Source organism: Thermobia domestica, chromosome 11 (genome assembly GCF_964235325.1).
Source record: "Thermobia domestica chromosome 11, izTheDome1.hap1.1, whole genome shotgun sequence".
In the NCBI taxonomy this organism is placed as follows: domain Eukaryota; kingdom Metazoa; phylum Arthropoda; class Insecta; order Zygentoma; family Lepismatidae; genus Thermobia; species Thermobia domestica.
In genome coordinates this window covers 13675871-13688019 of record NC_137464.1, presented here as the reverse complement: position 1 = coordinate 13688019, position 12149 = coordinate 13675871, and the positions used below count along the sequence as shown (strand labels likewise).

At 37.4% G+C, this 12149-nt stretch overlaps 1 protein-coding gene across 1 annotated transcript in view; it reads right to left on the bottom strand.

Annotated features, from left to right (window-relative positions):
• LOC145664837 (uncharacterized) overlaps window positions 1-9179 on the bottom strand; it is a 101319-nt gene extending 92140 nt beyond the window's left edge. The window contains exons 1-3 of the mRNA XM_081731842.1: window positions 8820-9179; window positions 4177-4317; window positions 461-598 (exon numbers count right to left, since the gene is read on the bottom strand). Coding sequence (XP_081587968.1) covers window positions 461-598; window positions 4177-4317; window positions 8820-9179 — 639 coding nt within the window. The remainder of the gene's footprint in view (window positions 1-460; window positions 599-4176; window positions 4318-8819) is intronic.
• Between the last annotated feature and the right edge of the window lie 2970 nt (window positions 9180-12149).

The window sequence follows — 12149 nt, the reverse complement described above, 5'->3', positions numbered from 1 at the left end:
AAATCCCACACAAGCTTATTAGAAACCAAAAATTATAACGGTATCGTTTTCAAGAGGATGTTTAAATGGAAGTCGTGCTAGGAATTAGGTTGAGAATCACTGGTCTATTGACAGATATCAAAGTAGAAACGGAAATAGATCAAGAATGTTTCACCTCTGATTTTATTCCTGAGACTCCTCTATTGCTGATGCCGCTATTTTCCATACCATCTCCACTAGTGGGTAATTTAGGAAATTACGAGTACTTCAGTGTTTTGTAACGAAATTTCGATAATGTACCTTTCAAGTTACATTACTATTTTCCACAATAAATCCACTACAGTAACCACAAGTAATTTTTTTTTTCTTTTTGTACCATTTGTTTTGAACTGCCCTTCGTAGGTCGTAATCATAAAACCAGAAAGCAGACGACTTTCTACAAGTGTATATCCTAGCAAAAATAATCATGATGATAACTTACTTGACTGTGTGGTACTAGCTTTCCTTGGTGGTATACCAATCCGCATGTTGGGTTTCCAGTGATATCATCACAATGTGTGAAATTTCTTCCGATTCTTTTGCTCGGGATTATTTCTTCAGACGCCAATCCATTAATCATCTTCGTTAAGAAAAAGAAGAAGTAGTATTCAATTTTACAACTCCTAATATATATTTTTTTTTTCAGGAGCATATATGAAGAGTGTATTTCCAAAACATGCTAAATCCATTTTGTAGAATTATTCAGAAAGGGCAACAAACTATATCTTTTTACATTGAAATCAGGGCCGTGCCGTGGAAAATGAGCGCCCGGGGCTAGAGTATACGACGGCGCCCCCCACACATATATTCCAAGTAATTTTTCCTTTCTTTTGCCTCTTTTTCTCCCGATTTTTTCGCCCCCCTTACTTCGGCACCCGGGCCTTCGCCCCACTCGCCCCCTCACGGCACGGCCCTGATTGAAATACTTTGGCAAGTGATATTTCAAACACAATTACCACAGAAAATAATGTCATTTGACTAAAGTAATTACAAAATTTAATATAAGAGGTTCCATAGTGTACTCCTCCATATTCAATTCAAAATCGGACATTTTTGGATTTAGCAAGGTTTGGAAATACACTCCCCATATGCTCATTCTAATTAGGGAAGGACAAAATAAACCGGGAGATCAGATTTTGAAACCGAAACACTTTCAAACTAGAGGCATTCAATATTCTAAACAGAACGAGAAATAATAGATTAATCAATTCCGATTTTAATGTACTGATAAAAGAGGGGAGGTCCACTCTTTGGATGCCGAGTCAAAAAAAAAAAAAAAAATAGTACTGTTGGGGATTTGTACAATTTCGGTTAACATGTTTTTTTCTTTGATCTGGCAACAGTGAAAAGAGCACTGAGTGAGAGTGGAATGAGAATATGGGAGGAAACGGGAATAGCCTAGAAAACACACGGAAATAATGTTGCCCACCAGAAAGTTACTTGGGCGGGGATCGAATCAGGAACTCCACACGCCAGAGGATGTTGTGCCAAGTTTGCAACTGAAAGTTATAGCGTGTTCCTACCACTTCGGGTTTTAAATTAAACCACCGCTAATTTTAGAGTTTTTCTGTAATATTTTCAAAACAAATAAAAATATTCGGAAAGTAGAAACGTAGTGAACTAGACAATACGATTTTGCATGTAAAACCGTTATCACAACTCATCTGTCTGCTTTCGATTTAGAACTGAAGATAGATTTAGCATTTTTTTTTTTTTTTTTGCGGGTTCTGTAAATAGCGGCATACCAAAAGCAGATAGGTGAATTGTGGTAAAGGTATCAAATGCAAAATCGTATTGTCTGGTCCACTACGTTTCTGCTTTTCGAATATTTATATTTGTTTTGAAGATATTACAGAAAAACGCAAAAATTAGCGGCAGTATTTTAGTTTCGCTGTAGTGAAGACCCTTAAGACGCTTAATCGATCGCAGGAAATAGGTTATCGCTATTTACTACACTTTATAGGATTAACTTTAAAACCGGAAATGGTTGATTTCTACAACTTCCGGTTTGAACATCACCCCCATCAAGGGACTCGGTTCCTAACTTTTGACCAGTGGCGGCTCGTGCTTTGAATTTTAGGTGATACACAATATATGACCTCGGTTTTCATTATTATTATTATTATTATTATTATTATTATTATTATTATTATTATTATTATTATTATTATTATTAATAATAATAATAATAATAATAATAATAATAATAATAATAATAATAATAATAATAATAATAATAATAATAGTTAGTACAAACAATAATAGCAATTTCGGCATACTTCTAGCATACAATGGAGAAGCTCATTTTGCATGATTTTTGACATACCCTTAAAAATTGATGCGTTTTCTAAAACTCTTGAGAGCGCTGTCAAGTTCAGCACTGAAATTAATTAACCCACTAAATACGCCTGGATTTGAAGAAGAGTCTGTTTCATCATATCCTCTTAAAGCCAATTCGAAAAAAAATGAAATCTTTGAGTTTTACGTCCCACGGTTATGCCGGTTAGGCTAAAGGAGACGGTGATTATGAGAAATGAATGAAATGGTGGAATGAAGAGTGGGAGGAAACGGGAGAACCCCGAGAAAACCCACGCACACGGTGTTTGTCCACCACAAAGTTCACTTGGCGGAGGCTGGGATCGAACCCGGGACCCCAAGCACCAAAGGTGAACGCAAGCCAGTTCGAAGGCGTCACCAAACCGAATTCAATTGATGATTATATTCAGCACGTTCCTGTTTTGCGTCACTTCTTGATTGTGATTCTCAATGGATCGCTTATAACCAGCATCTAGTTGAGCAGCAATATTCACATTTCCCAACACAGTGAGATTAATAACGTGTTTCATATGAGCTGACGAATTTTCATGTTTTTTTTTTTTATTTTTATTTTGAGTTGAGTTGATTTTAAGTTTAACGTCCCGCTCAGCAGCGAGGCTATATAAGACGTGGACCTACTGATTAACGTGGAATCCGAACCACATGAGCTCCTGCCGGGAATCGAACCCGGGTCTCCTTTTTTTTATTTTGTCGTGCAGATGCGGGATATCCAGAACTCCTTTTTTACTCCATGCATCTTCCCCCGCCCTGAACAACAAACACGGAAAACAAAACAAAGCATTTTTAATTTCACATCCACGTAACCACTTATGCTGTTCGTACAACGTACAAACCATCGAAATTCTCCCCCTCAAAGACCTTTTAGTAAGAGAGGTGCTATCCCCTAGCAGCCAAAGACGTGGGTCATAGTAGGCGGAAGAGGAAAGTGAAGAAAGACAAGGGTTTCGTCCCGTATGTTCTCCTACAGTCCCTTTGCGAGGACATTTGAGTTGAGGACAGAACTTGCAGTCCTCCCCCCCCCTCATTAACGCTATTTTTCTAAAAAAAAAAAAAAACTGCTCTCCAACTCTCTCATTTACCCACAAACACATGAAAAGGAAAACATTCTCTCTATGCTACCAAATTTCTACTCATTCAAGCACGAGTGTATTAAATATTGACACCCTCAATCTGTCTTCACTCTTTCAGGGGTCGCCTTTACTGTCTCCATAGCTGCCTTGACCTTACTTGGTTGACAGAACCAGTATTTATGACCACTTGGCAAACTCGTATTTAGGCAAGGTGCAAGTTTCCTCCATCACTCTGTGTACAACTTGGAGGAGCGGACCATTCCCCTTCAGACGAGAACCGTAAAACCAATATTGCAGGGGGAAAGACGGTGGAGAATTTCCAGTTCCAAAGCGTTTTATTTTGGAAAAGTTGTTTTTGTTAGTAGGCTTGCTTGCAAAAGATCTGCAAACATATAGATCCTTATGAGGCACTGTAAGGATCCTCGTATTCCCGCACCTCGCAACCCACGCAGTGGCCCAGCTGGGGAGTTTGTCCCAAGCAAAAAGCTATTACAAATAAAAATTGAAAATATTGGAAGGAGGTTTGTACAAACATGCAAACATTAAGAGAAACCGCCACTGCTTTTGACTACTTTCCTTGTCAAAATTGATGGTGACTCATTAAGTAGTTCTTGATATTTCTTGTCTCCCTCAATTTGGTGGTCTATGCCATGAAAAATTCGCTAGTATTAACTCTTAAAATGTTTAAAATTAGACACTAATTACAAATGGAATTTCACATAAAAACATATACATATAGTGGCTCACTCACCTTCATAAAACGAAGCCTGTATGTTTGAAGAATTGGCTCTTGCCGGACTCGCAAAACAAATGGATTTAGAAGATAAGCGTTTCTTTTCGTAGCTGGATCGAACACTGTATTTATCACGATCAATTCATGATGCTCTGAAACCTAGGAGTAAACGGAAATTGATATTAATGTCACTAATTCATATACAGGGTGTTACAAAAATTTGTCATAATATTTTCGGAATAAATCCCTCACATTAAAATAAGAAAAAAAGTTAATATAGACCTGTGATTGGAAGTGCATAGTTAGGTAGCTGTAGGGACCGAAAACGTGAAAAAGTGAAATTTAAAGGTCCATAGTTCCACTAATATAGGACCGATCGTAGTCGTGTCAAGACATAACTGAGGAACCAGTATGTGAACTATCCAAATATCCATCTTTCAGAACCTCCGGTACTTGTACAATCATTTTTAGAGAGATTGTTAGGAAATCCTTGATCACTCTCCACCTACCTCTCTAAAAATTGGTGTGCAAGTACTGGAGCATTCTTAAACATAGATATCTGGATAGCTCATATACCAGTTCCTCAGTGATGTCTTGACCCGACTACGATAGATCCCATAGTAGTGGAGCTATGCACTTTTGAAGTTCACGTTTTCGGCGCCCAAAGAAAAACAACAGAGCATCGGCAAGTCTGATTCGCTTACTCTCGTTTCCACCATAGTTTGATTGGCTACTTTCGTTTCCGCCATGATTGTTGGCTCAAAACATTGCGATCCTATTGGGCGGAGTGGGCAGAGTAGGGGTGGCGAAACTGTGACGTATGGCTTCAAGATTTTGTTGTAAGGGCAGATCCTCTATTTTATAAGATCCTTGGGTTTCATTATTATTCAAGTAATTAAAAATCAATTTTCATTTATAGGTAACAGTTTTAATCGAAACAAAATCCAGTCTAAAGCGAAATTCCAGAACAAATGAAATATATAGCACCTATTCTATATCAGATATAGATCTATGTCTTTACTTCAAAGCACAGTAACTACCACCAGGAATCAAACCTGCTCTCCTGTACAGGCATCGAAGTTCTAACCCACGAGGAATCTCATCGATGTATGTTTGGTTCTGTGGTTGAATAATAACAAACATAGATCCGGAAATGCTTCATTTGACAAATGGGGTGGCTGGAAATCGAGAACAAAAACATAAAAGACGACCAGTTAGCTGCTATGGACATATTGCGGAAAGATCATTATATAAGTAATTTGGAAGATGGTACTGATATAAAGAAGCAGGCAACAATCTGTTCCTGGTATTTTATGCTTTCACCTGAAGGATGATGCCGCATATAACACAAAATATAGGAATACTCTATTGGTTGTAATACAGTCGAGAACTCCAGTATATATTGTAAAATAAGGTACATTTTAAGTGATCAACAATTGTGTATTTTTCACCTTTTTCAGTAATCCAACTAAGCTTATGCACTTTTTAAAACAAAAGATACATTGGCAAACCTTGTGCGGTGGCGACCACTGGAGTGTCCCCGTTCGAAAGCTTCCATTTAACCTTTAGCCGACGGAGCCCAAACTGCCCGTATGCTCCACCGTACGGCACATAGAGGGTGGAAACTGGAAAAAAGCGATTTTGTCAACTTCGCAGCCTATGAAATCGGTATTGATATTTGATTATAAGTATCTCTCCTGCTTCCAAACTCGCAGTTTCAGGACATATTAATATTTTTGCTGTAAACTTGAACAAATAAAAATGCCGAAAAATTAGTAAAAAATGAACCAAACAAAATATGTTTTAACCATTTATATCGTTTCTGAGGTCGGTTGGATAGTACATTGGACTCACATACTGTGTGTTTAGGGAAGAGTTTTGTTTGTTAGTCATTGTCATATCATTTAGATGATAGCTTTGTTAGTGTTACTGAAAAGTTACATATACGCTGATAGTAGCTCTGCAGTCTAAGCTTATCCTTGCTTATTTACAAAATAAGGTTTATTGAGTTGACTATGAGTAGTACAAAGGTTGAGCATTGGAAGTAGCTGCAGTCAAGTGCAGCAGCTGAAGGATTCAGCCCCATTTAACTGGAGATGTGTGATGAGTAATGTTGTTGTGGTCGCAATCGAGATCAGTTATCTGAGCCTTACAAAAGGAAAAGGCATATTGTCTTGTACGTAATTTGGATTGTCCTTCGTCCCTGAATTAAAGTTGTAGTGGGAACCGCATACATATTGCAGTGATAAACTATCAGTCATGTGGAGCTGCTGTATATTACAAGTCAGTGCAGTAGTATATAAGAAGATTCTATACTGAATCTTTTAATCTTTCTGAAACAATGCAATCTCGAACTAAAATATATTCTAATAAACATTAGTGTTTGTTCGAAGATGTTCGAGTGCAAAACCGCGAACTTCAATTTTGTATCATAAGGCCAAACATACATTTGATTTACACCGTCTTTATTAGCTGCACATACAATTAGAGGGAGAGCAGGTTGAACCATAACTGCTTCTTGGATGCATATTAACATCTGTCATAACTTTGTACTGACTAGCGATGTTCAATTCACATAAGGCATCAACATGTTACATTCTCAATTTATAAACTATATGTATGATTCACGATGGTGGATTTCAAGATGGCGGCTTTCATTATTCTGTGTCCTCCCAATTTCTCTTCACCTTTTATTACTCCCCTACATTGTTCCTTTGGTTATATTTTGCAGTATTTGACATTTATGCGAGGGGGTTTCTACATTTTTGGACCACCCTGTATATACAACTGCACGTATTGTAGCAGGGGCTCTTCGAATCACTTTCGCAGTAGTTGCAATTGATTTAGAAAGGATAATTACGTACAGAATGATAGGCAGACGTCCGTCAACTTCCAATGTTTTGGAATAAACTATTTTTGTCCGCTTTTTCCAAGTTTCCGACCACTGTGCGTCGGGCCATTTAAATAATTTTTAATATTTTGTAGTATATGAAACAAATGCGTATAGCATCACTTTTAGTATGCACAGAAACATGAAGTGAAAAAGGTTTTGTTGTCAAAGGTCCCTACTATAATTTGGGGGCCATTTGAGATACATTGTGTACATGCAGTGGCGGCCAGGGGGCAAAAGCCTAAAATTTTAGAAAAAAAATAACAAACTTTTGTCAAATTTCCCCCAAACCCCCCTTGCTTTGGTATTGTTCATAGATAATTGTAACTTAAAAATACCCACAAGTTTCCCAATCAAAATTCATTTTGTTTCAGGTCGATACATCAAATCACGTTGTTGCTATAAATGTTTTTATGACATCTTGCTAATTAAAAAAAAAAAGATCAAATTTACGCCATTGTAATGTTTTGGGGGAAAATTATGACGCTAGAAGTTGAGAAGAAGGCTCTATTCAACTGGCGCCTAATATGAGCTTTTGTTTTGTCTACAATAAGGAGACCCAAACCTACCCTCCCTCAGTCCCGTTTTGGACACAAAACTATATCACATATTGCATTTGACGCCCTCACCAGGAAATACACGAACAAGTATGACGAAAGCAGGACACTTTGATGAAAGTGTATGCGAAATAATTTCGCCCTTTTAATATTTAAATCTTTCGTTCTTTTTTTAAAGGTCCAAACAAGGCTGGCTTTCCTTACTTTTATTCAGCCTAAAATAGAAATATGACACTTTTTTGGTACGTGAAAGTGTTTCAATGCATGAAGAAAAATTTGACTGCGATTCCACAATTCTCAACGGAGTAGCCGCAAGAAGTAAGGGGGCGACGTTCATTTCCGGATATATCCGTATTTGTATGCTGCGTCACACTACTTTCACGACCTGATCCGTTGTTTGAAAGTTAAGACAGGGTTTTTTCATGAATGGTAGATCCTGAGAGTTGCTTGAGATGGTTGCGCGAGAGCAGACAGTGGCAGCCACTGTTTTAGTGGCAGCAACTGCGGTTGCTCCGTATGAAAGCTCCAATTTAAAGTAATGCTTCACAAGCAGTGGCATACTCGGTGGCACAACTCAGTGGTTATGTATGAAAGAGGACTTAGAATTACCGGGTAGGTACAGCGAGAAAGTACTTTGAAGATGATAATCACGAATAGGTGGTAAATTATCCCTTTGATTCTTTACAGAATCAGTGTATGTCAAGGTGACCAGAATTTTTACTTTTAAAAACGGGACGCATACGAATCAGCGACGGGGCGTGTGTGTGTGTGACTTCCACATTGCATTTTGGGACTCAGCAGTGTTTTCAATTTACAAAATACACAAGTAAGAATAATAACAACTAACTTAAGTACTACCCAAAAATAATTTTAACTACTTCAACACTCAGAATTCCCACTCAATTCCCACTTGAACAACAGAACACTCAATTCCCATTTGAATATTCAGAAGTCTGAGCACGGCTGAACCTTCCCAATCAGTGTTGGTACGGAAGTGTGTAGAATTAGTATTGACCATTTATATTTTGAATAATAATTACGGGACACCTAGGTCATGTTTGCTTAAAAACGGGACATTTAAGCGTCCCGTTTGAGAATCAGAAAAAACGGGACAACGGTTGAAAATAAGGGACTGTCCCGGCTAAAACGGGACGTCTGGTCACCTTGTGTATGATCACATCAAACATGACAATATAAATATGAATTTATTTTACCTTTCCATTGTTGTGTATTTTGAGAGTTAAAACAAGCTTCTTCCTACAATCCGTGACATCAGAATGACTAACTAGTTCATCTTGATCGAATCCCAGAAAGTCCAAAAGAACGGGGGCGCGTGCTGCAGAGATGTTGCGACCAATGTTGTTAGCAGATTGTTGAACAGATAAAAAATCTTTCTTCCATTCTGAATCAGAACATCGCATCAAAACACCAACGACTTCATAGTTCGGTGGTCTCTTACCTGTCACAGAGTCTTTTAGTACTTCGGCATTTTCACTGTTCACTTTATGCGTAAAATAAATACTAAAAATCGAAAGTATCAATACCACATGCACTAAATAACTAACACAAAACATTCTGCTTTCTTCTATAGCAGTTAATATCATAATAATTAACCATTTTAAAATAACGAATCTATTAAATCAGTCAGATTTAAACAGAATAAAAAAAAAAACAATGATGAATCAGTTTGAAATTCAACAGTAGGAAATATTTTAGTGAACAATTACAAAGAAAATGAAATTAATAATAAAACGTATCTATTTATGAAAACATGAACGGTGTTTGAGAGTATCGTAAGACGGGCTTACTTTGCATTTCTGGGGTTACTCTGCACAGTCTTCTGTGCTAAAACTATGAACTGTAAAGAGAAAGCTTCAACTGTCACCGTAAGATAGAACATTTAACTGTACGCGCCTTTGGCGTGGGAGACCTGGGTTCGATTCCCGGCGGGAGCTCATGTGGTTCGGATTCCACGTTAATCAGTAGGTCCACGTCTCATATAGCCTCGCTGCTGAACGGGACGCTAAACTAAAATCAACTCAACAACAACTCAAGAACATTTAACTGTATTTTGGCTATAATATTGGCGGTTAACATCAGTTCTAATTACCGGGAGGGTTTGTTGTTGTAGAGGTATGGAAAGCAGTCACTTTAAAGGCTGATACAATTTGAAAGATATCATTTACAAGAATTTCCGTCAAAATTGTCAGTTTCGTAGAATACTGCTTTGTATAATGGGACTTTGATGCAATAGTTGAAATTGAAATGTGAAACGTTTTAGTCATAAAAAAAAAAAAAAAAATGTTAAACTGGGTGAAGGCGGTTTCAGCCTCTAATCGGGGTTACTTTGCACCGGTCCAAAGTAATCCCTTAGATAGAAAATCACTACTGCTGGTACCTTCTGTCTTCTAATTTTAGGTACATTTCCTATTTAGGTAGATACCGGAATGGCGTTCTTGTGGGAAACTAAATTACGAACAGTGGCGGATCCAGAAAAGTAGTTTGAGTGGGGCTTCACTGAGAAAAAGCTTAGTTTTTATTTAAAAAAGAAATCACTAGACTTTTGGAGGGGCTTGAATCGTATACGCATAGGAATGACTAACATTTGGTTTTTTTTTTTTTTTTTTTTTTTAAAGAAATTATGCAATTTGGGCGGACTTCAGCCTGAAAGCCTCAATCCCCTTAAATATTTCACTGATTAGTTTGGGATGATATTCTTGGACATAAAGAGCATCCAAGGCAAATCAGTTCACTGGGATTTTGTTCTGTTCCTGAGTTGGCATTTTTGTGGGGTGTATGCTAAACTATCAGAATGTGGTTCCTCTGCCGGTACTAGAAAATACACAATTTTCTTTACAAAATCGATAATTCATACTAAGTACTGATAGAGCTCATTCGTGGCCTAGCGGTTAGCGTACGCGCCTTTGGCGTGGGAGACCCGGGTTTGATTCCAGGCGGGAGCTCATGTGGTTCGGATTCCACGTTAATTAGTAGGTCCCGTCTCATATAGCCTCGCTGCTGAAAAGGACGTTAAACTCAAAATCACCTCACCTCACTAAGTACTGATATCAGTACCATCATTCTAATATTAGTATTTGTAGATGTCATGCAGTTTTGTATAGGAAGTGAAATGTATAAATACTGAAGGGAAAACATTGCACAGAAACATTATGGTCGTATGTTGAACACACTTTGTATGTTGTGCAAAGTATCCCCACCTATGGGGAAACTTTGCACCAAAGTTCATATTTTAGTAACTATAGTGATACTGAATGTTTACCAATGCACTTGCACGAATGTTTTTCTTATTAAAATACAGTGTTCTAATAAATTATTATGTTTGTAAGTTACATGCAATTTTCTTTAAAATTCCTTAAATCTTGTGCAAAGTACAGCATTAAGGTCTTACGGTATAGCACCTTTTGAGAACTCATCAACAAATGCGTAGATTACAAGTATTCAGGTGCGTTAACTCACGTCTTTTAAACATAAATTATATTACCACATTATACTTTGGGGTTCCTATAAGCAGCTCAGCAACAGCTTGGAGGGATTGCAAGACTCTCTCTCCATGAAATAGTTCTTGAGAATTTTGTTACCTAAACGGACGAGTGAACATATAAAGGAGTTCCGTCAAACCAAATTTAAAAAAAAGAAAAAGAAAAAATGAGAAAATTTGAAGTTATATTATAAACTGAATTCTCTGGTGGTACAGGATTCTCAGGGGAGAAATTCCCAGGAAGACCATGATAGACGGTCAGAATCCTAGATTGAACTAAGCGATGATTGGTTAACACTGGTTTCCAACGTCATTCATTGTTTCTGGTTTTCAACACCAATTTGATACCTTTTAATTAGTGTCCCATACTGGCTCGAAGATCCTGTGCTTCATTGGGACCCTAAAAGCATGCATATTTTTTCAAGAGGCTATACGGGGTACCAGACTTCCAATATAACAGTTTCAAAAACATATTTTGCCTTGATTTTTTGTTGTTGTTGTTAAGCGCACTAATTAATGATTTCAGAAGTTCAATTTCATCAAAGCATTGACCTATATAAAACGATGACTACTAAAAATAAACTTTCATTTATGCGCAAGAGTTACTTTGAAGAATTAAATCTTCATAGAATTACACAAATATCTCAACAAGACTCGCATACAACTTCAAAAGAGATGAAAAGATATCGAAGGGAAAATACGACGTTATTCATGGCGCTACATAAAAAATGTTCTGTCTATTTGAAAATCCCTAAGTTGCCACTGTTCATTGTCAGTATGCACTAATTCCCCCACCTTTGCTCTCATTGATGGATTCACCTTGAATTAGAGTGAATATAATTAGAATGTGATTACATTATTTGCTACCAGATGTCAGCTTCCTTCAGTATCTAACAGTAAGAGAGTATCCTTCAGTAACTAACTTTCACGTAGTTCCAGATTTAACTACTAGATGTCTACTGAGCTTGTCAGTTGTGTTATAAATGATAATTTTTCTACCGTTCCGCCGCTGGTGCTACGTAATGCTTCCTTTGACAACTGATTT